The sequence below is a fragment of the Microcebus murinus genome, chromosome 2 (genome assembly GCF_040939455.1).
Source record: "Microcebus murinus isolate Inina chromosome 2, M.murinus_Inina_mat1.0, whole genome shotgun sequence".
In the NCBI taxonomy this organism is placed as follows: Eukaryota; Metazoa; Chordata; class Mammalia; order Primates; family Cheirogaleidae; genus Microcebus; species Microcebus murinus.
In genome coordinates this window covers 16,346,607-16,370,587 of record NC_134105.1, presented here as the reverse complement: position 1 = coordinate 16,370,587, position 23,981 = coordinate 16,346,607, and the positions used below count along the sequence as shown (strand labels likewise).

Below are 23,981 nucleotides of genomic sequence, written 5' to 3'. Positions count from 1 at the left end.
GATCCCTCCAGGGTCCACCACTTTTTCTTTCCTGGTATTACCACCAGGGGGTGTGCTTCCAGAGTCACTGCTGCTCTCAAATCCAGAGACCGATCTCTCTTCCTCCCATTCTCTCATTTTGCACTCTCTTCTTCTTTAATATTTCTTTAAATGGAATCACAGTACATATTCAGAAAAATTACACAGATTATAATTGTATAGGTAAATGAATATTCACAAAGAAAACACCACCTGTGGAATCACTCCTCAGGCCAAGACATACAGTGTCAACAGCATCCTGGAAGCCCTTATCTTGTCCCTTTCCAGCTGTTACCACCCTTTTCTATGTAAACGTTAGTTATCCTCACTTCTCATGTCATTAATAACTTTAATCTGTTTTTGAACTTCATATAAATTTGAATCATACAATGTGAACTCTTCTCTCAGGCTTTTTTTCACGTGTGTTTGAGAGATTTAACTTCATGTTGTTTCATGTATCAGTAATTTGTTCATTTTATTGGCATTGTCTGAATATATGACAATTTATTCTGTTGAAGGACATTTAGTTGTTTCAAGTTTTTGGCTATTATGAATAAAAGCTTCTAATCATGATTCTTGTACATATCTTTTAGGAAATGTATTTATGTATTTCTTGGGTCTAGACCAAAGAAGTATAATTGCTGGGTCATAGGGTTTGTTTAAGATAAACTTAGTTGATACTACCAAACGATTTTCCAAAATGATTGTGCCAGTTTAATCCTTACAAGCAATGTATGAGATTTCAACTCAGAATAGTTTTAATTTGCATTGGCCTTTGATCAGTGAGATTGAGCACTTTTTCATATGCTGGCTGGCCTTTTGGATATTCTCTTTGGAGATGTGATTGTTCAAATTTTTTGCATATTTTTTCTACTGAATTTTTCTTTTCTTATTTATGGGAGTTCCTTAAACCATTCAGTTCTTGTCTTATTTATAAAGGTTCTTTAAACCATTCTAGAAATGCTTATAAGCTTTGGTTGTGGGTTAAAGAAAAAGAAAATAGAAATAGAAACGAGTCATTTGTTGACTATAGGTAAATATCTTACCCCAGTCTGTGATTTTTTTTTTCTGTTCTCTTAATGTGTTAATAAACAGAAGCTCTTAATACAGCCCAACTTATATTTTCTTTATGGTTAGTGTATATGTCCTATTTAAGAAATCTTTCCTCATTCCAAGATAATTTCTTTTAGAAACTGTATTATTTTGCCTGTTACATCTATGTCTACCTACAGTTCACTTGGAATTGTTTTTGTATATGGTATGAAGATGTTGCCCAACTCTGTTAGAATATTTTCCATATGTATATCCAATTGACCCAGAACCATTTATTGAAAGGCCATTCTTTCTCTACTACTCTGTATTGCTCTTGTTATCTTTGTCATAAATTAAGTGTCCATGTATATGCAGGTCTGCTTCTGGATTCTCTATTCTGTTCAAATATCATACTGTCTTCAGTACTGTAACTTTATAACAAGTTGTTAGTAGTATAAGTCCTTCAACTCTCTCTGTGCTTCTTTGTTTATGTTGGCTGTTCTTGGCCCCGTTGCTTTTCCATATACATTTATTTTATTTTTATGGATGTATAATAGTTCATATTTATAGAGTACATGTAATATTTTGATATAAGCAGAAAATGTGTAGTGATCAAATGTGGGTAGCCATATAAATTTTACAATCAGCTTATTAATGTCTTTAAAAATCCTTACTCTCATTTTAAGTTGGGTTACATTGATTCTAGGAATCAACTTAAGGATAATTTACATATTTATTATATTAAGTTCTTCAATTCATTTGTATCCTTTATTTTATTTAAATTGTCTTAAATTGTTCTTGGTGTTTTATAGTTTTTTATGTAGAAGTCTTATATATCTTCATTATATCTATTCTAAGCATTTGACTTTTATGCTGTTATAAATGAAAATAATTTAATTTCATTTTTAATTTGTGGCTGGTATAGGAATAAAATGAATTGATTTTTGTATATTGACCTTGGTTCTAGTGACCTTGTTAAATTCAACTATTACCTCTTACGGGTTATCTATAGATTCTTTTGAAATTTCTCCATATATAATCTTTTTTTTTTTTTTTTTTGAGACAGAGTCTTGCTCTGTCACCCAGGCTAGAGTACTATGGCGTCAGTCTGGCTCACAGCAACCTCAAACTCCTGGACTCAAGCGATCCTCCTGCCTCAGCCTCCTCAGTAGCTGGGACTACAGGCATGCGCCACCATGCCTGGCTAATTTTTTCTATTTTTAGTTGTTTGACTAATTTCTTTCTATTTATAGTAGAGACAGGGTCTTGCTCTTGCTCAGGCTGGTCTCAAACTCCTGAGCTTAAGCAGTCCTCCTGGCTCGGCCTTCCAGAGTGCTGGGATTACTATAATCTTGTAATATAAATAATAACAAATTTATTTCTTCCTTTCTGACCCATACATTTTTGTATATTTATATAGACTTTTGTACTAGCTAGAGACCTTCAGTACAGTGTTGTCTACAAAGATGATACCAGTTGTGCTAGTTTCACTCCCTATCTCAGGGGAAAGCTTTTAATATTTTACTATTCAGTGTCATGTTTGCTGTACGCTTTTGTTATAGATACTTTTTATCAGATCAACCAAGTTTGCTTCTATTCCTAGTTTGTTAAGTTTTTTTAAATCATAAAAGGATACTAGTTTTTATAAAATACTTTTTATCTATCTACTAAACAGTTAATTCACCAAAAAATAATAATAATAAAAAGATATACAGATAACAAATAGCAAAGAGATGCTCGGCATCATTAATTTTTAGGGAAATGAAAGTTAAAACCACAATGAGATACATTACATATCTAATGAGATGGCTGAGATGAAAAAAACTGCCTGCTGTTGAGGATGTGAAATAATAGGAACTCTCATGCACTAATAGTGGGGATGTACAAGGATAAAACAACTTTGAAAAACAGTTTGTCAGTTTCTTAAAAAGTAAAACATATGATCTAGCCATTCCACTCCTAAGTATTTACCCCAAAGATATTCAAGACTTATAGTCAAATGCTCATAGCAGCTTTATTTGTAACACCTCAAAACTGGCAGTGACCAGATTTCCATCAGCAATGGATAGATAGTTGTTACATTTTTATACAAAGGAATGGTACTCAGTAATAAAAAGCAATGGAGAGATGAATCTCATAATAATTATGCTGACTGAAAAAAGCCAGACCAAAAAAAGAGTACATACTGCAGGTAAATGATTCTGTTCTGGTCTGTTGAGATGATCATATGGTTTTTCTTTTTTAGTTTGTTGATATGGTGAATTACATTGATTTCAGATGATAAACTATCTTTGCATTGCTGGTCATGATGTTAAACTATCTTTGCAATTGGTCATGATATATTATCTTTGTTACATATTGCTGTATTTGATTTGCTAAAGTTTTCTTAAGTATTTTTTTTGAGACAGAGTCTTACTGTGTTGCCTGGGCTAGAGAGCCGTGGCGTCAGCCTAGCTCACAGCAACCTCAGACTACTGGACTCAATCGATCCTTCTGTGTTAGCCTCCCGAGTAGCTGGGACTACAGGCATGTGCCACCATGCCAGGCTAATTTTTTCTATATATATTTTTAGTTGGCCAATTAATTTATTTCTATTTTTAGTAGAGACGGGGTCTCGCTCTTGCTCAGGCTGGTTTCCAACTCCTGACCTTGAGCGATCCTCCTGCCTCGGCCTCCCAGAGTGCTAGGATTACAGGCATGACCCACCACACCTGGCCCGTAAGTATTTCTTTGTTGACGTTTATGAGGGCTATTGATCTGTAGTAGGTCTTGTAATGACTGTCTAGTTTTGGTATTTGGATAATTCTGGCCTCATAGATTGAGTTAGGAAATGTCTTTTCCTCTTCAATTTTCTGGCATGGTTTGTATAGAATTGATGGACTATTCTATAAATGCCAAGTAGGCAAAGTTGATAACAGTATTGTTTAAGTCTTGTTTATCTTTACTTATCTTTCTATCTGTTTAAATTATTGAGGGAGGGATTTTGAAATCTCTGACTATAATTGTGGAATTTTCTATTTTTTTCTTGCAGTTCTATCATTTTCTGCTTCCTATTTTGAATCTCTTCTTGTTGGGTATATTAACATTTGGGACTGTTATTTTCCCTTGGGGAATTGACCCCTCATAATAATCCCATTATGAAATGACCTTCTTTATTGCAGTTAATATTTTTTGTTCTTAAATCTTTATCTGATATTAATATCTAGCTTTCTTTTGATTAGCATTAGCATAGTAAATCTTTTTCCATTCTTTTACTTTGAAATTATTTCTGAGTTTATATTTAAAGTATGTTTCTTGTAGGTAGTATATAGTTGGATCTTTCTTATCCAACCTAACAATCTCTGTCTTTTAATTGGGATATTTAGACTGTTTACATTTAATCTGATTATTAGTATATAAATTTAAGTCTGTCATCTTGAGATTTGCTTTCTGTTTGTCCCATCAGTTCTTTGTTTACTTTTTTCTGTCTTTTGTATTGAGTATTTTTTAAACTTCCATTTTATCTCTTTTGTTAGCTTATTAGGAATAACTCTTTGTAGTGTTTTCCTAGTGGTTGCTTTAGAGCAGGGGTCCTCAAGCTTTTAAACAGGGGGCCAGTTCACTGTCCCTCAGACCGTTGGAGGGCCAAACTATAGTTTAAAAAAAATATGAACAGATTTCTATGCATACTGCACATATCTTATTTTGAAGTAAAAAATCAAACGGGCAAAAACACCCACATGGCCTGTGGGCCATAGTTTGAGGATGCCTGCTTTAGAGAAAGGGTTGGCAAACTTTGGCCCTTAGGCCAAATCTGATCCACTGCCCATTTTTATAAAGACAATTTTATTGGAACACAGCCACACCTATTTGTTTATGTATTGTCTATGGCTGCTTTTACTCTGTGGCTTTAGTCTGTTGATTTATTGTCTATAGTTTAATTTTACTCTATAACAGCCTTGAGTAGTTGCAACAGAGACTAAATAGACTGCAAAGCCTAAGATATTTACTATCTGACACTTTATAGAAAAAGTTTGTTGATCTTTACTTACTTTAGAGTTGATAGTATACATCTCCAACTTATCACAGTCTAACATCAATTGATGTTGTAACACTTCATATGTAGTAGAAGAACCTTAACACAGTATATTTTTATTTTTTCCCTTCCTTTCCTTTCCCTTTGTGCTTTTTATTTTTTCCCTTCCTTTCCTTTCCCTTTGTGCTATTTTTGTCAAACATTTTAGTTCTATATGTGTTATAAACCACACAATCCAGTGTTATTATTTTTGCTTTAAATAGTTATTTTTAAAATGATTTAAAATTTCTATTTATATGTAAATTGATTAATTTATACTCATAATTTTATATTTTCTATTTACCCACATATTTGCTATTTCCAGAGCTCTTCATTCCTTTATGTAGATTCAGATTTCCAATTGGTATCATTTTTCTTTTGCCTGAAGGACTTCCTTTAACATTTCTTATAGTTTTAGTTTGGTGATGATTAATGCTTTCAATATTTGTATATTTTTAAAGGTCATAATTCTGCTTTTGTTTTTGAAGATATTTTTACTGGGTGTAGGATTCTAGGGTGATAGTGTTTTTCTTTCAGTACCATAAAGATATTGTTTCTAACATTAATCTGCTGTCATTTTTATATTTGTTTCTTTATATGACACATATGTTTTTTTCTCTGCCTGATTTTAAGACTTTCTTTTTATCACTTTTAAAAGCAGTTGGATTATGATGTTCTTTGTTATAGTTTTCTTCATGTTTCTTGTGCTTGAAGTTCATTAGCTTTCTTGGATTTGTGAGTCTATATAGTGTTTATAAAACTTGAAAAATTTTCAACCATTTTTTCTTGAAATACTTTTTCTATTTTTTTTCTCCTATTTCTTTTTTGCAGAACCTGATTACATGTATACCAGACTTCTTGAAGTTGCCACTGAGCTCACTGATACTCTATTTTCTAGTCCTTTTTAATCTCTGTGTTTTATTTATTTATTTTTTTTTTTTTTATTTTTTATTTTTTTTTTTTTTTTGAGACAGAGTCTCACTTTGTTGCCCAGGCTAGAGTGAGTGCCGTGGCGTCAGCCTAGCTCACAGCAACCTCAAACTCCTGGGCTCAGGCAATCCTTCTGCCTCAGCCTCCCGGGTAGCTGGGACTACAGGCATGCGCCACCATGCCCGGCTAATTTTTTTTTATATATATATCAGTTGGCCAATTAATTTCTTTCTATTTATAGTAGAGACGGGGTCTCGCTCTTGCTCAGGCTGGTTTTGAACTCCTGGCCTTGAGCAATCCGCCCGCCTCGGCCTCCCAAGAGCTAGGATTACAGGCGTGAGCCACAGCGCCCGGCCGATCTCTGTGTTTTATTTTGGATGATTTTATTTCTTTGTCTTCAGGTTTACTAATCTTTTTTCCTATAGTGTCTAATCTGCTGTTAATGTCTTCTAGTATATTTTTAATCTCCGATATCTTAGTTTTCACATCTAGAAGTTTGATTTGGATCTTTTTTTTAAATCTTTCGTGTCTCTACTTAATATGTTCAGTCTTTTCTCTAGCTTTTTGAACATGTGGAATACGGTTAGTGCAGTGGTTATAATGTTCTTATCCACTAATTCTATCATCTGTATCATTTTGAGTTGGTTCTGATTATTTTCTCCTCATTTTGAAGTGTATTTTTTTCCTTTCTTTGTTTGCCTATTAATTTTATTTATTTATTTATTTTTGAGACAGAGTCTTGCTCTGTCACCCAGGCTGGAGTGCAGTGGTGTCATCACTGTATCTCCCAACTCCCAGGCTGAAGTAGTCCTCCCAGCTCAGCCTCCCGAGTAGCTAGGACTACAGGTGCCCATCACCACATCTACAAAATTTTGGTAGACAAAGGGTCTCAGTATGTCGCTCAGGCTGGTCTTGAATTCCTGTGCTCAAGTGATCCTCCCACCTTGGCCTCCCAAGGTGCTGGGATTACAGGGGTGAGCAACCACACCTGGCCCATGCCTGTCAATTTTTTATGAATGCCAGATATTTTTAATTTTACCTGATGGGTGCTCTCTATTCTTATAATCCCATAAGTATTCTTATGCTTTTATTATGGGATGCAGTTAAATTATTTGGAAATGGTTTAATCTTTTCAGGTTTTGCTTTTAAGTGTTGTTAGCTAGAACCAGAGCAGCATTTAGTGCAGGGTTAATTTTGCCCTATTTCTCAAACAAAATACTTCTGCATACTTTATATTCCATGAATTATGAGGTTTTCCAGTCTGACTCATGGGAATAGGAGCTATTCTTGTCCCTATGTAAATTGTCCACTGTAATTTTTTCAGTTGGTTCTTTCCCCTGCCTTGGGTAGTTTTCTCACGTGCATGTGTTGATCAATACTTAGGAAACTATCAGGGGACCCAGGTACAGAGCTCTATATCTGTTTCTCTGGGTAGCTCTCTCTTCTTTGGTGCTTGTTCTGTGAACTCAAGCTATCTTGGCCTTTCTGGACTCAGAGAACCATTTCTTAATGGAAGAAGACCACCAAACTTCCAGATCCCTCCTTCCTGTGCTATAGTCTGGAAACCTTCTCCAGGTAGAAAACTGGGGGCAATCTTGTTGCCAATCTCATTTATTTTCCTTCTCTCAGGAATTCCTGTCCTTTGTTGCCTGATGTCTAATGTCTTGATTGTTTCATATATTTTGCTCATTTTTAACTTTTTTTCCAGATAGGAGGGCAAATACAGTTTCATTTTGGCTAGAAGTAGGAGTTCAATTATCCAGATTGTTGTTTATTATTGATTGATTGATTAAGACAGAGTCTTACGCTATTACCCTGGGTAGAGTGAGGTGGTGTCATCATAGCTCACTGCCACCTCAAACTCCTGGGCTCCACTGATCCTCCTGCCTCAGCCTCCCTGGTAGCTGGGACTACAGGTGGGAACCACCACGCCTGGCTAAGTTTTCTGTTTTTTTGTAGAGATGGGGTCTTGCTCTGTCTTGTTCAGGTTGGTCTCAAACTCCTGAGCTCAAGTGATCCTCCCGCATTGGCCTCCCAGAGTGCTAGGATTACAGGCATAAGCTCCCATGCCCAGCCCAGCGTGATTTTTAGAATCCTACTTTCCTGGTTGTTCTCATCGAGAGGGTTTCTCTGACATATGCCATTCCACTATAGCCAGAAGCCTTTGATCTCCTTTCTAGTTGAGGAGAAATCTCTCCTTCCCCTAGGAGAACGCCCTTCCTTTTACCTTTTTATAATCCCCTTTTCTTTACTGCCTTCTCTGCAAACCCTCTTAGTTGTTCTATGGACTTGGGCTTTTAGAAACAAGAGCTAGGAAGCCTTGGAGCTACTTCTGCTTTTTTATTTGTTTTATAGTTCCCTTAAAGCAAAAAAATACATAGACATCCACCTACTTAAATGGGAAGGGGAGGAGAAGGGAAGAAAATAGTAAATGTTCTGTATATAGATATCTCCAAATATTTTCTAACTAAATATATATTCAGCTGCTTTCATTTGCTTCATCCTTAACCCAGGCAAATTAGGCGAGATTGTCCTCTTCCCCATTGTCTCAGTCATTCATTTATTGAGAATTTGCTATGGGCCAGCTCAGGAAGAGGAAGCATAGAGTTTAAGAGCCTGGGCTCATTAGACAAACTTATCAGACCCCAGCTGTTCCACTTAAAGGCTGTGTAATTTGGATCTAACAACCCTCTAAGCATCAGTTTCCTCATCAATAAAGCTGGTTCATAACAGTATCCCTTGGGGGGCCCCTATTGGAATCAGGCTTCCCTCTCTGAAAAAAAAAGGTTTGTTTTTTCAAAAATTCGGAGATGAAGATAGGGGCCTTAAAGGTAGTTTCTATGCAAACCATCCCCTGCTGCTGCCAACACATAAGCTTCTTTTTGCTTTTTCTTGGCTATCTTTTCTCCACCTCTGCACAATTTTCTCTCTGAGGCTGAGGACTCTGATGTTAAAATAATTTGATTGACTGTTGCAAACAGCCCACAGAGTCAGGATGGGCCCTCACCCAAAATTTGACTTGGATGTCAAGACTGATGGTGCCATACATACACTTATCAGGAACGTATGATAAGATTCACTAATCGCATAATGAGGCTTTCTGGGGAGAGCAGGACAGGCTTCCTGATCTGACTCAACAGTGATTGAGAGCAGGGAACTGGAGACTAGCTTGGGGTTTTCCTCCTGGTGAGGAGGTGGGGCTGCAGGGAGGCAGGGCTTTGCATGGTTTGAACTTCCAGTCGGCGCCACAGGAGGGAGTACTGGGTTGTCTCCTCAGCTTGCCCACTCGTGGGCAGAAGGGGAAGAGGCGGGTGGGAGGCTTAAGAGCTATTAGCCATCAAACATGAAAAAGTAGATTCAGAGTCCATGACACTCACAGATTAGAGTTTGTAATCAACCTGTTATTTAGACAGATGCTACCTGCAGAGTTCTAGCAACCGTGGACAGTTTCTCAGATGAGGGTGGGGGGCGTTGATACATCATGTGGACATTTATACATCACAGCCCATACATACAAAATTTTACCTTGATTTTCTTTTTTTTTTTTTTTGAAAACATTCTTCAAACTCATTGATTTTCTATAGATGACTACATTCTGCTTTTTAACCCAATGCCTACTCAAAGCAGAACGTAACCTTAGATTTGACTTACACAGTGCCCTGAAAAATGAGAGCCAGGCCCGAGCTGGATTTCCCTAACCTCTCTGGATCTTTGTGGGCTTTGCTGATGTCTGACTCTGGGCCAAGGAGGAGTGAGGATGCTTGCTCTGCCCCTGCCCTTCACCTCATCCAGGCTGCTCCCAGAATGGTTTTTGTGTCTCCCTCATGGCAAGAATGTCTTTCCTATTATATCTGTCCTTTTCCCTGGGATAGCCCACTTCAGTGAGCTTTCTGTGACCATGTCTTGATACTTTAAGAACTGGAAGGGAAAAACCTCTTGTCCAGCTCTAAAGGGGGAAAAATAAGTGGGGAATACATTTTAAAAGTCCAGTTTCATGTTTATCTCCTGTTAAAAGGCAAGTTTCTCTTCTATGCCATTTAAAATAAAACTTGAATATACACCTCTGTGTTTTCTGCATTTGTCAATTCATTGGTTTGTGCTAATTTTCATTTTGTTATTTTTGTTGTTTAGGTTTTACTGCTGCATATCCAACACAGTCCTCTATTCCTTTTAAATCCCAAATTCCAGTAGTTCCAGAATCAGAAAAGAAAGGATTCAATATTCAAGCCAAGAGATTTTATCAAAAGACGGTAATGACATCATCTTAAAGGTTCTTTGGTTTTAGTCTGGATTTTGGCCTCAGGGGACTGGCACCCTGTCTGGCTGCTGCGTCTCTCTGTGGACAGTGGAGGGCAGTGTCATCCAAGGAGCCATAGTACCTGTTCCCTGAGGGGCATTCACTGGATTGTAGAAACCAGCTGGAAGAATGTGACATACAGGGAAAACAACTATGTTCAGATTTAGGGTGTCCAAAATATTGAACTGGACCAAAACTGTTTTTAAGAAAAAATATATTTTAAAAATCATTATAAAACTAAAAAATTCAAAAAATCCCAGGTGTATCAATCAAGTAAAAGGTTTAAAAAATCCCTCCTACTCTTTATGAGAGGAAATCACATGACTTTCTTCAAATAACAGGGGAAGAAGCCTCTGATAGGTTTAGAATTACCTTTTTGATGAGGCCCATCCCCTCCCCCCTTTTAAAACTTCCTTAAACAATGTGATGTTATTATTTCTGTATTCTCCCTTACCCTATCAATTCCCCAAATCTCACTGTGTCTCTTTCCCTCTCTAATCTGGAAAGTTCTGCTTGGTTTCAGATGGGCCCTTATTTTTAACCTTTGGGATTTCTGGGGTCTGACTTTCTCCTCAGTCACCAGCAGGGGGCTGAAATAACCCACAGACATCCTTAGAGTCTTTAAAGTTTTCATTCCTTCACTCATTTAAGCAAGACCTTTGGAAGAACATACTTTTCGAGGAGTCATCATCTCAGTTACCTTTTGCTGCATTCTAAAAATGGTTTTTGTCCTACCACCTTACCCAGATGGTCAAGAGGAGATGGAGGTCTAGGTTCTGAGTGCAGGTGAGGCATGAAGTTGAAGGTCTTGGCATGTCCCCTACCCTCGGCCTAATTCCTCCTTGGTCAACAAGAACACTGAACTAGAGAATGTTTTAAGTTTCTTCCACTTCTGATATTTTAAGATTCTAACAAAGCAAATAATAAAGAATATAGTGTATATACACACACACTTTTTAAAAATAACTTGTAGGTTTTCCTCAATTAGATACACACTTGCTCAGAAGTTTCTCTCTTCTCTCTCTAGTTCCTCTGTGTTTTAACTGTCTGTCTCCCATTTTCTGTCTGGTTTCCCGTTTGTAATTTTCATGATACTACATTGTCCATCTCTAGGATATTTGCAGCCAGCCTCCAATAAAAATAATAGAAGCCACCATTTACTCATCCCTACTATGTGTCAAATCATTTTTAGACTAATTTTCATCTCTAATCCTCAGAACAATGCTTAAAGGAAGGGTTTATTGTCTTAAATTAATAGAAGAGGAAACCGAGGATTAGAGAAGTTGAATGACCCACCCAAGGTCATACAACACAGGGTTTGGCACATAAGAGGCTCAAGATAAATGTTTGCTGAATCAACATTGAAAGAATTAGACCTCAACCTAGGTCTCTCTCCCTCCAAAGCCTCTTGATCTTTCCACATACTGCACCACGCCTGCCTTTGTGGCCTGCAAAGCCATAAATTTGGTCTTTGAAAGTCAGCAAGTTTCTGAAAAGGCCTTAGCAAAACAGACCAAGCTCAAGACCAAGGAGAATGTCAGCTAATGTCTGTGTGCTCCATGCTTCATGCTCTAGTTCTGAAGACTCAAATCCAGAAATCAAAAAGTTAGCATTTTAAAAGGCTATTGCTCTTCAGAGCATTTGCTACCGAATTGAACGAAGGTGGCAGCCAACCAAAACTACAGGTAGTGTCCAACAGAGAGAAATAGCTCAGAAAGTTGGTTCCAACTTTTAAAATGTGGTCACATTAGTTTGACAACATGAAAACTTTCATGTAAATATTTGTAGCCATTTTGTAAATAAGTATTGAGTTTTATGGAAAAGGCATGAGATCCATGAATCAGACTCTCTCTATTCTGTCTGTCACTAGCTGTGTGCCTTTAGACCAGTCACTTGACTTTTCTAGGCTTCAGTTTCTTCACTAGAGAAACATAAAATTTGGATTATGTAATTTTTGAGGTCTTCTCAAGTTATAAAAATAGAAAAACAAATTCTTATTCTGTGTTCATTCTTATTTTTCCTGAGGGAAATAAGCATTGAGAAATGAAGGATCTTATTTAACATCACCCAATAATTTAGTGAGGCAATACGAATTAAACAGATGTTAAATCTCCAGCGCCTCACCACCCTTCTTACAGCATTAATCACACACACCCTTGTGCATGAGCTCACATTCGTCCTGTGGCTCACTTAGCACAGCTCTGACAGAATTGGTGCCCTCTGAAACGTGCACTTACCTTTTCAGGCTCACTTTGCCATGAAACATCAGGGCCTCCTTGCCCAGCTCATAGTTCCCCTAAGAATCTGACTGCTGGGTGTAGGGAATCCTTCACAGAGTGCATTGTCTGGACCGGCAATTTTGGCTGCTAGAAATGAAGTCTATTTTTCTAAACATTTTCAAATTATTTACAGATATGCTGGTGACTTTGCATACATGAAGAGACATGCCCAATCTGTGTGACAGAGCACAGCCCGCTGCCTGCTGGGCATTTTCTTTCCCTGCCTCCTTGTTTCTGTCCTCATTTCACTCAGGATCGTGGCTCGCAAACTGTGTACTTCTATGGATACCACTTAATGTTTTTGCATCTCCTTTTCTTTGTCTTAAAAGTAAAGATACTATTAACATAGTGGGTAGGTCCTTGCCAGGAATTACTATTCCATGGTTCTAAACCAGATCCCTTCCAGGCTCAAATGAAGGAACACTGGTAGGTCAGGCACACTATGCCCTCTTGATGGGCACAATTTAAAAATACATGTTAATGCCATACATAGTCTGTGAATCTGTCCTCCCAGGTGGTAAGCCAGCCAGTGCTTCATTTGTGGTGAAGTCATACAAAGTTAATACTATTCACTTATTAACTTGATAAGATGCTGATCCAGGGATCATCAAGTGAGAGGAAGTTTGGTTTGTAGAGGTCACCAGGACAAGTGCCCCAAGTGTGCCCTCAGCTGCATATCTGACCCACAGCGGGCTCTGCCCTACCTTCCCGCTCTGTGAAGCCTGCCTTCTCCATAGCAGTCACCAGTACCCCTTCCTAAGGGGCCTGCAGGACACATTCCTGGTAATATCAAACCCTTGGCTGGCACTGATGACATGCCAGGCACCCCTTGGAGACCTTTGCATTTTTAAACTCATTTAATCCCTATAATAACCCTGTGAGCTAAATCCCATCATTAGTCCCACTTTTCAGATAATGACCCTGAGACGAAAAGAGAGTGAAGTAACTTGCCCGGCCAGGGTTGGGTAGAGCGAGAATGAACCTAGGCTGCAGCTCCTGGTCCCCAGCATTCTGCACTCCCCCACCCTCCCCATGGAAATAACTCCCTCTGCCCCGGCCGCCTTCTACTTGGCTTGAGGGTATTGCATGTGCACATCTTATCTCCACCACTCCTTAGTCGGCAGTCATCGCTGTCCTTTCCAGACCCCCAGACCCCTCAAAAGTGGATTGAATGAATGATCCCGACTCAAGTCTGTGCATTTCCCATCAGGCCACAGGCACATCTGTCCATTGTGCCCTGTGTTCATGTGCCTCCTTCATCCCATTCCTAGGACTTGTGAGCTGCTCACAAGGTGTGCCTATATCTTCACCGCTTAGCCCCGGCCCTGGGGCACAGTAGGTTTCAATCAATGTCTGCTGAGTTGAATGTTTGCCCCCATCTCACTCAGGGGCCTTCAAGGGGCTGTTAATAAGCTGGTGCTAGATTGAGGAGAGAGCAGGACACTGAAAAGAGGACGGTGGGGACTCTTAGAGACAAGCCTGGTCTTAACCAGTGCTCTGAAAATACAGGATTGGCTTCTCCTGCCTGTTTCCCACCTAGCAAGACCAGCGATGGGCAGAAACCTGGTCCCCCTTTTCATCTGCTCAGGTGGCCAGTGTCACAGCTATCCTCACTTCCCCAGGGATACAAAGAGATACTCGTTTAAGGAAACGCCCCTCTGTAGAACTCGTTCAGTTTTCCTGGTTGCTCCCTTAGGGCTCCAAGGGCCCTTCCATTTCTGTCGTCATCCCCCATTAGGAACAAAAAAGTATTTTCCTTCTTGAACGGTGGTTGTAGCCTCTCCCCTTTCTCCTGTGCTCAGAGGCGTAGAAACTCTAAATCCAGCACAGCGTGTTTGGGGGAAGGTGAAGAAGCAGAACGGAGGAAGGGCATCTTCCAAGGAGACGGTCTTAGGGTCAGTTGAGGGCCCTGACACTGTGACAGCATCTCATGCTGGAGCTCATCTGTAAACAGATGCAGGGGAACCACTGTGTGAAGCTGCCTTTGTCCCTGGGAGTGCAGTTTGAGAGCCACGGATCTTGCCCACCCCCTTGCTTCCTCGATGGTTCCCAGGAGAGGGGTGTGCGCTGGGGACAGATACCAGCTGTCCTGCCTTCTGGGCATATCCTTTTCACCTCTTTGGCCACAATCAAACTGACTAAAGGCTTTCTACCCTTGGGTGAAGTCAACAGAGTGGATTGACACGTTGTCCTGAGACGCTAAGACTAGGGGCATTTCTAAGAGGAACTGTTCTCTCAGGAACTCTGAATTCCTGTGTGGTTTACCAGTGGATTAACCACAGGGCTCTGCTTCCACCTCAGGCATGTCATTCTCTTGTTTCTGTACCTCTAGCCCTTTAGCAAACTCCTCATTTTCATTCATCTTGTGCTCATCTGAGCAACATCAGCTGGCCACCCCCAAATAGACCAAAGCAAGGTGGGACATTTTTGAAGAGTCAAAAGGCAGATCTTACTGCCACATGGCCTTCAGCCAGTGGTCTAACAGAAACTGCATTTTTCAAGCCAGAGAATGGTTTGACAAACCACTGATTTGATAAACATGAAAGTGTGAATTGGACAGATTTATGAAATCAGGACTAGAAAGTCCAGAATGTATGAAGATGTAACTGGCTTTAGGCTGTGGATTTTTTTTTTTTTTTTTTTTTTGAGAAATTGCCAGTCTCAGTAGGCTGTGGAATATTAAGTCCTCCCATACCACATAGAGACATTTGTCTTGAAGAGGTAAGAGCCCTGCTTCCTCTCTTCCCCTCCTCCTCATTTCCTCTCCAAACCTATCCCAAAGTCAAGTGTATATGCATCATTGTCCCACTCTTGGCACATGCAGAGGCTGCCCATCCTGGACTTTGATCCTTCAAAAGAGCTCTCAGAGTACATTTCAACCAAATGCCACCCTGATGTGTGTTGCGTGGAAGATGGGAACACATCAGCCAATCACCCCTTGCTTAGTCCCACTCTGGAGGTTTTTAACTCCCATGGAAGGGCCCTGGCTCCATTCAGGCTGCTGTAGGCAATGCAATGAGGGATGATGAGGAGGAGGAGGAGGAAGAGAGGAGGATTGTTGGTGTGCATTGGGCCTATTCTAACCCTCTACATGCATTGAGTCATTCAATCCTCGCACTACGAGGCAGGCAGAGGAGATACAGCACCATGCTTCAATATAGCACTCAATAGGCAGGCAGTGGAGCTCTAATAAGTGTGAGTTTTCCACCCTTCTCCATCTATATACCCATTTTTCTTATTTGTTTATTTGGTTTTTGCTTTCTGAGATGGTCTTGGCCAAGAAACCAAGGGGTGGCTAAGTTCACACCAGTCACAACTTGGCTTCTTGTTCTCTGGGATGTGCTCTGAGAGGCCTAAACAGAGTCATAAAATGTCAGTCATATGAACTATTATCCCACAGGTGAAAGGTCTGGATTTTTACTGCCCTCCCAGAGAGCCGTCCATCCACCTCCGGAAGTGGCAGGAGAGAGATTGCACATTGCCCTCGCAGACACCTACTTGAGTGCCGCACAAGGGTAGTGGTCTGCCTAGTAAACCAGTTCTCCCTTCCACAGCGAAAAGTTCCGATTTAGCAGTTGCCAATTTTGGTGGTGCAAATACTCTAACCATGGCCAATTTCAAGCTGTCACTAGCAAAATTTCTAAATTTTTAACAGTTGTCCTCACAAGTGGCCCCACCAGCTCCAGTGTGCTGCTGCCTGGAGGACTGTCCCCGGACACTCACTAAGAGCAAACAGGCAGTACTCCATTCCTCCAGGCAAGAGGTGACAGCTGTCTTCTTATTTGCCGTGGACTCAAGCCAGTTGACAATGTGCAGAATTAAAGCGTGATTAAGGCCCAGTAGGGTTGTCAGCTTCAGCAAATAAAAATACAAGATACCCAGTTAAATTGGAATTTCAGATAGATAGCAACTATTCTATAAGTATGTCCCAAATATTGTGTGGGATATAGTTATACTAAAATAGCTATTTTTTTAAATCTGAAATTTGGATTTAGATGGGCAGGTGAGATGGAACAGGTTTTGTATTTTATCCTGCAACCCTATCTCCTCAGACACATGAGCGCTCAGAAAATTCTCGTGAACTAATGGTCAGGTTGAGAGTGTGATGACAGACTGGGAGCTGGACATGTGTGTCTTGACTGTCCACTGCTTAAACCTAGATGAGTCACGGTGACACTTCCTGCTTCAGCTTTCCCTAGATCCAGGGACTCTGAAAGTTCAAAAGCACCCCAAGGCTTAACACCTTGCATTTGTAAACAAGAAACTGAGACACAGATAGGTGACTTGCTCAAGATCACTTAACTTGTAGCAGCAATGAGACTAAAAGTTCTGATTCACAACCCAGTGGGACTTTTTCCCTTTTATCCTATACACTCTCATTTGAGAGTTAGTTTGGTTTTATGGTTAAGAATAGACTGTAGTCAGACTGCCTGGGTTCAAATTCTGGCTCTGACATATGCTAGTTATGTGATCTTGGACCTTTTCTCTTTTGGCCCCACCTTCTCATATTTAAAGTGGAGATTAAATGAGCTAATAGTATATGCAAAGTACTCAGAACAGTGCCTGGTGCATAGTGAGCACTCAATAAATTGATGCTTGCCCTGCAAACATCTCTGTAGAAAAATCTTGTCCTTGTTTCCCTGCAGCACTTCAAATCTGCATCCATGACACTGGGGGTTCTGAACTCCAGGCCTGGGTGCTCATATTGCTGGTTCTGTTGTGCCTTTTGCTGCCTGCCTCACTGTCCCTGGCAGTCCATTCCCCTACTCCTTCACTGGGTGTCATAATCACCTATAAAGCAGGAATCAGCTCCCCTGCCCTCACCTCCTGTCGGGCAAAGGTCAAAGGATTCACTGCATTTAAAAGTCTGCACAGAAGAGCCTGCTAATAGCACTGGGACCCTATCCCTTACATTAAACCATAATTACACCCTGCCCTAGCCAGACTGGAAAGTCCTGGAAGGCACTGATGGTGCCATGAACTTTCTTTCTTCCCCTCCTGGGAAGGCAGTAGGGATGGTGGAGACAGAATGAGCCTGGGTGGCAGAGATTGGAGATAGCAAGCTCTGGAGTCAGGCTACCTGGGCTCAAATCTGGAGCTCACCACTTACTAGCTGTGGCTCAATGTCTCTGGGCTGCACTTGCCTTAAAGTGGTCCTGATAGTACCTCACTGCAGAGGGCTTGTGTGGGGTGTGAAGGAGCCAGCACACACTGATGACACATCAGTGGGACCTTGGGCAAATCCATCTCCACATGCCTCAGAGTCTCCATCTATAAAATGGGGACAGAAATCCCTTCCTCCTTGGATAATGGTGAAAATAAGACAAACTTTGGAAAGCTCCTGGCACCAAGTAGATACCCAGTAAGCTCTCTTGACAGTGGAGCATCCTTATCATTTCATGCCACTTGCTTGGCCAACTTCTGTCAACATTTACTTCCCCCTGGTAACCAGCATGGGAAATGAGATGAAAGCCCAATTAGCTGCAACAGCAGAAATGGGCTTAGAATCCAATTGTTGTTTATTCCTCCCTAACATACCTGCATCATTTAGCACTTGAGCCCCGTGAGCTTGCCTCGTTTTGTCTGAGTTAGAAATGGTCTCATTTGGGATGAAGGTTGTTTTTGTTTCATTTTGCTTTATAAACAGAAACACTCCCTGATTTCTCTTCTGAAAGGCTGAGGAGGAAGCTGAGTCAGGTGGGGTGCGGTTGACATGAAATCGGTCACCCTTCCCTCGCCGTGGGTTTGTCTTACCCAATTGCTACACACTGACTTGCACATCAGTCACGTTTGGTGTCCCATTTTATGCTCATTTCTCTACTGACATGAAAACACAACAGTATTCTTTTGGAATGCAGTAAGGCGTAGTGGAAAGAGCAAGGCTTTGAGAGTCCTGGGTTGGAATTCCAGCCCCACTGCTTGGTAACTGAGATGAAGACTGGGCAAGTTGGGAAATGGTGGGGCGAGGCTATCAGCCATCAAGTGGTGGTGGTGCCTGTCCTGTAGGATTACAGCGAAGTTTAGAGTTCATGGACATAATGCTAGTGGAAAAGCACAGTGGAATTGAACGTATTCCGATGACGCCACATTCTTTTCCCTTTCAGGATGATCTCCCAGGCCCTGGGTTCTACAATGTCATTCACCAGTCTCCAGTGTCCAACAGTGTCTCATTGTCCAAGAAAGGAACGTGCACTTTCCCCTCTATGGTGAGAGCCACTTCTCTTGAGTAGGGGTGTTAGCTGGTCAGTGATTTCTTTCATTCATCACAGTCATATATTGGACAGCTGGTCCCTTTTCTCCAAAGTCCTGTGGTTCTAATTAGGAGAGGAAACACCTCCTCAAATTTCTCAGGTAAATTGGACCCTGTGTCTTTAAGTCATTTTTTCCTTACTGTCATCCATGGCCATAGTGTGAAGAGAAGCCAGAGGAACATTCAGAACCTGATCGTCCAAAACCAATTTTGTCATCAATGAGTAACTTAAGCAAGTGTTTTCTTGAGATTTTTAGGCATACTAGGAAACTGGTACTCTTATACATCTTGCCCTAATGTGAGTTGTACACTGCTTAAATCTGATTGGGTTGTAAAACTATTAAATCTGGTGGAACCAAAAAGAAAGCAGACAATGGGCCTGAAATTTAGTGGTTTTCTATCCCATTCCTCTTCTTTGTAAGATGTAGGGCTTTATCTTTGTCAAGGGCTCTAACAATCAAATAGCTACATGAAGTGCCAATGACTCTGACCAGTCTTGGGCAAGGATAGTTTCTTCCTCCTTTTTTCTTCCTGCCTGCCTTCCTTCTTCCTTTCCTTTCCTCATAGTCTGTTTCTTAAAAATATTTATAAACTGTCAAGAAAAACAGATACAGCAACAAGAATAGTTATAGCAAAATAGATGAATTGCCAAGAAAAATAGAGTCAAATTTGGGTAAGGCTAACTAAGCTAGAAAAATAAAGAAGAATGCAAACCCAGACTCCAACATTAACAAAACACACATGCCTTCTCGTCCCTTTCAAAGTTATTACAATCACTTGCATAGATGTATTATAATGCCTGACATTGGAATTGATTTTTTTTTTAAACCACACAAAGGGACCATTTTAGACACACTGAATGCAGCCACTTATTGGAATGTGAGTTTGGCAGAGTTGGGTACTCAGGGAGCAAACCACCCTTGGAGTTAACTCCCCATGACCAAAGAAGTTGGAGTTGCACATGCCCTCAATGAATTCATAGAACAGCCACGCCTCTACCTATTTTTCTGCCACAAGCCGGGCTAGGAAGGACTCAAAAGCAATTGGAAAAAGAAATGTCTCTCCAAAGTCTTGGCACAGGAGACAAGACTTAAGACTTAATCCTGACTCAGCTGTGGATTCTTGATGTGACCTCAAGCACGTCACCCTTCTGTGTCCTAGTTGCCTCATGAAAGTAGAGACTCCCTGGAGGCACTGGGCAAATTAACATTGTAATGAGTGAAATGCTCTTTGAAACAGCAAAGCATTATAAACATGCTAAATATTATGATTGTTACCACCTGAGTCACAAACAATACTTCCTGCAACATCTAGATTTTCTCTCCGAGAACTTCTTTGCCAAATAGTGGCACTGCCCATTCCTGGTGCACTGCCCATTTCTGGGGCACCATTCCTCTTGGTGCCAAAAAAGGGACTGAATCAGAGCACATGAACGATTCCCGACCAGGCTCTCCATGCAGTAACTTTCCAGATGACAAGGCTGGGCTGTCAGGAGGTGGCCCAGATGAAGATCTGCGTTTTGTAGAGTCTAATCATGCCTTTTAGATCATTAAAAACATTCAGAACCAAGCCCAAAAGAGGGCAGACATTGGGTTGTTCAGGCTTTCTCCTCTCCTCCCTTTGACAAATGTGGGAATTTGTATTTATGTTTCTGTTACGTGTAAGTGTAAACACTTAAATGCCTGTGTCTATGGGTGGGAGCCTTAACTGGTTCATGGAGACCTGCCAGGACATCCCCACATCTTACCTAGTCCCTATATGAACTGGATGAGAATTTCCTATCTTCACCCTTCTTTTAGTGACTTTCATATTATTAATAGCACCTCCTCTACTTCTGGATCCCAAGACTCTGAGGGAATTAAAAGTAGCTATCATCAGAAAAAGATCAGAATGACCAGGAAGAGTGTGATTATGGGTGAGGCTGACCAAAAATTTCTGTGGGCCTATAAATTTTAGAAACTTCCTGATAACTGTTGCAACAATTACACCCAACCTTTTGAGAGGACCTGTCATGTCTCTAAGTCCGAATGATATAAAGAGTTGTATTAACATATTTCAAATCTTTGCTCCAGAGTTTTCCACAGGACTGACTAGGAAGTGAAATGAGGCAGGTGGGTGGAGACTTTGAGGGCCCTTCTGTTTTGCATGGTGGTGGGAGGGGTTCTGGAAAAGTTAGTATGTGCTGGAGAGAGGTTTGTAAATGCCAGTGTATGGCCAGATTGGAGACCACAGGCCTGGCAAGGAAACCAAGGGGTGTGTAATGTTGATGAGTGAGTGTTACTTTAACTATACTCTGAGACTAATTCTATTATTATAATACATTATAAAATTTTGCCCCTACTGGGAATTTTCTTAGAACAATTTTTTTTCCCAAAATATATATTAATAGGTGTTCTAAACCAGAAAAGAGTCTATGATCAAATAAGCTTGCTATTACTCTGAGGCCATGCCTCTGAACCCATTCCTCTTTAGAATGGGATATGTAATCCATATCACAGAGTGGAGGCAGACTGCCTGGGTGAGAATGTTGGCCCTACCACTTAATTAACTGAGGAAGTTCAGTTTTCTCATCTGTAAAGTGGGGATAATCATAATATCCACTACTCAGGGTTGTTATGAGGATTACACACAACCACCCATGAAAAGAACTAGGTAAATGTAACTATTAGCCAGAATGCAAAGGCAAAGTATGTTCAAGGCTGGGGCAGCCTTACTTCTGGGAGCATCAACAATCTTTACAATTAGAAGGAGGCAGAGCTGGGACTTGAACCCAGGTTAGGCTCTGAACAATTCAGGTTCTGGACAAGAGCACTTCTGCTTCTGGTGGAGCACTCACTCACATCCCCCTGGTGGTCCATAAACCAGGTGTTGAGGACCATGACCATCAAGCACAGAGGGAAGTGGGGGCCCCAATGCCTTCCCCTCTCTATGCTTGCATAGTTATTGACCGCTATCAAGCAGAGAAAACCCAGGGCGATGTTCTCAAGCTTTCGACTATTAAATAAGGAGAATTTTTTTGCTTGATCAGGCTCCAATACTTGCTATGCTATCTGAGGGGTAAAGTGATGTTATCACCAAGTTTCTATGGCTTTTGTCCCTGTTCATTTGACAAACATTTATTCTGTTTGTTTTTTCAACTGAAAATAGTTTATCAGAGCTTCCTGATAGGAGTGGAATTGGTGCTGTTAAACAGCAGAAGTATTGCAGGGTTTATGAAGACAGTAGTTTGGTGGGGGTGGAGGCACATGGATAGTGCCCCATGGAGCCTCATACCCTTAAGCTGTTTGAAGCAGAAGCATGGTTTAGGCATTTCAGATCCTTTAGCCTTAGAAACAAGATGTGAGATTTCACTCAGAAGGAAAGCCTAGGATAGGGGAAGAGAGTCTAAAACTTCCCATCGGATAAATTACCCAACAGCTGATGAGTCAAGTGTAAGTGGCCTGGAACAGGATTGGGTGGAAATGCATTTATGGCAAAATTATTTTTGCCAAATCCCAAACAGAAGATGAATAATTTGAGTTAGTTTACAGAAGTTAGTACAGGTTTGAACTTGCATTTTCCAAGGGCGAATCCTCAAAGCCTGAGGTCGGTTTATCACTGTTACCTGCCAGTTTCACCTTTTAGAAAATACTTTTAGAGCCAGTGCTGGGCACCATCTTTTTCATATCTGTCCTTGGGAGCTGCAGGATTGTGGGACAGTGCTGATTCCTTGGGCTTTCTCCTCACAGTGCACGCGATTGGATGCCAGAGCTTCTAAATATCCTGCAGCTAACGCATACACTATCCCATCAGACTTTATTTCGAAGAAAGACTTCAGTAATTCCTGTTCCAGTATGTTCCAGCAGCCAAGCTTCGCAAAAATTCTCAAATCTGAAACTCCTGCACCAAACTATTACAATGTAAGAACACCGCATATGCTTGCTAAATATAAGTCGAATGGATGGCTTACTGAAATAAAAGGAAGGGGGCAGCTTGAGGAAATAGCGTTTTAATGCAGTTGGCAAGCCAGTTAGCATTTGTTGACTACACAACGGGTGCATAAGGCTGTGTGAGACTCTCGTAGGGAATTTGCAGATGCCAGAGAGAAGCAAGAGCAGCATGGAGGCCAGTATGAGGCTGTGGGAAGACCACTGCCCTGAGAAATACTTATTCTAACCACTCTTGTCATACAACCTTCTTGGGACACAGTTTTCTCATCTGTAACAATGGGTATATTATTTACTACTTTATCTGCAGACACTATTCCTTTACTTTTCAGGTCCTTCTAGGGAAAATAAACTTCTATCCTTCCATATCAGAAAATTGGTTTTTTAACAGTAGTGCTTTGCTAATTAGATCACTTTGTATTTGCTGAGGCAGAATGATATGGGCAGATTAAGAGACAGAACGGTTAAGAGACAGATTCAGAAAGGTTTGGTTCAGCTTTTGACTCTGCCACTTTCTAACCATATGGCCTTGGGCAAGTCCCTTGGCCTTTTCAGGACTTAGTTTATTGATCTGTAAAATGGGGCTATATGTCTACCTCGTAGTGTTAATGCAGACATTAAATGAGATAATCTATGCCGAGTGCTCAGCACAGCACTTGGCAAACAGGATGACACAAAACATGGGGATTGGTAGGGCTATCTTTGGACAAGTTATATTACCTCCTGAGCCGCAGCTGTAAAATGGAATTGATTATATTTCCCCTACAGGGTTATAGGAAACAAGTGAGACACACATGTGAAAGCACTCTGAAATGCATAAGATATGAATTATATTTAAGATATTAATGTTATCATGCCATATTTCAAACTATTTTGGTCTTAGAATACTTCATTTTTAATTTCTCTTTTCTCATATAATATTTATAAATAATATTTATTGTTCTGACTACAAAGATCCTGCCCACCTCCTGTGATTGATTCAATTAGTTATTGTGTGCTCAAAGTGACATAATGCCTGCTAGGCCAGTACTGTCCAATAGAGATATAATGGGAGCCACCCATGTCATTTAAAATTTCCTAGTAGTCACATTTAAAGAAAAAGGAACAGGTGAAATTAATTTCAATAATGTATTTTTGTTTAACCCAGTAGATCCAAAATATTATCATTTCAACATCTAATCAGTATAAAAATTAT

The 23,981-nt window shown here is 40.4% G+C and overlaps 1 protein-coding gene across 6 annotated transcripts in view; it reads left to right on the top strand.

Moving 5' to 3' along the window:
* STPG1 (sperm tail PG-rich repeat containing 1) overlaps positions 1–23,981 on the top strand; it is a 49,620-nt gene that overhangs the window by 8,030 nt on the left and 17,609 nt on the right. For 4 of the 6 annotated variants that reach the window (XM_012750705.2, XM_012750704.2, XM_012750706.3 and 1 more), the window contains exons 3-5: positions 10,166–10,284; positions 18,715–18,816; positions 22,589–22,759. In XM_012750705.2, the coding sequence (XP_012606159.1) occupies positions 10,166–10,284; positions 18,715–18,816; positions 22,589–22,759 (392 nt within the window). The remainder of the gene's footprint in view (positions 1–10,165; positions 10,285–18,714; positions 18,817–22,588; positions 22,760–23,981) is intronic. The other 2 variants (XM_075995112.1, XM_075995117.1) reach the window with 2 other exon arrangements.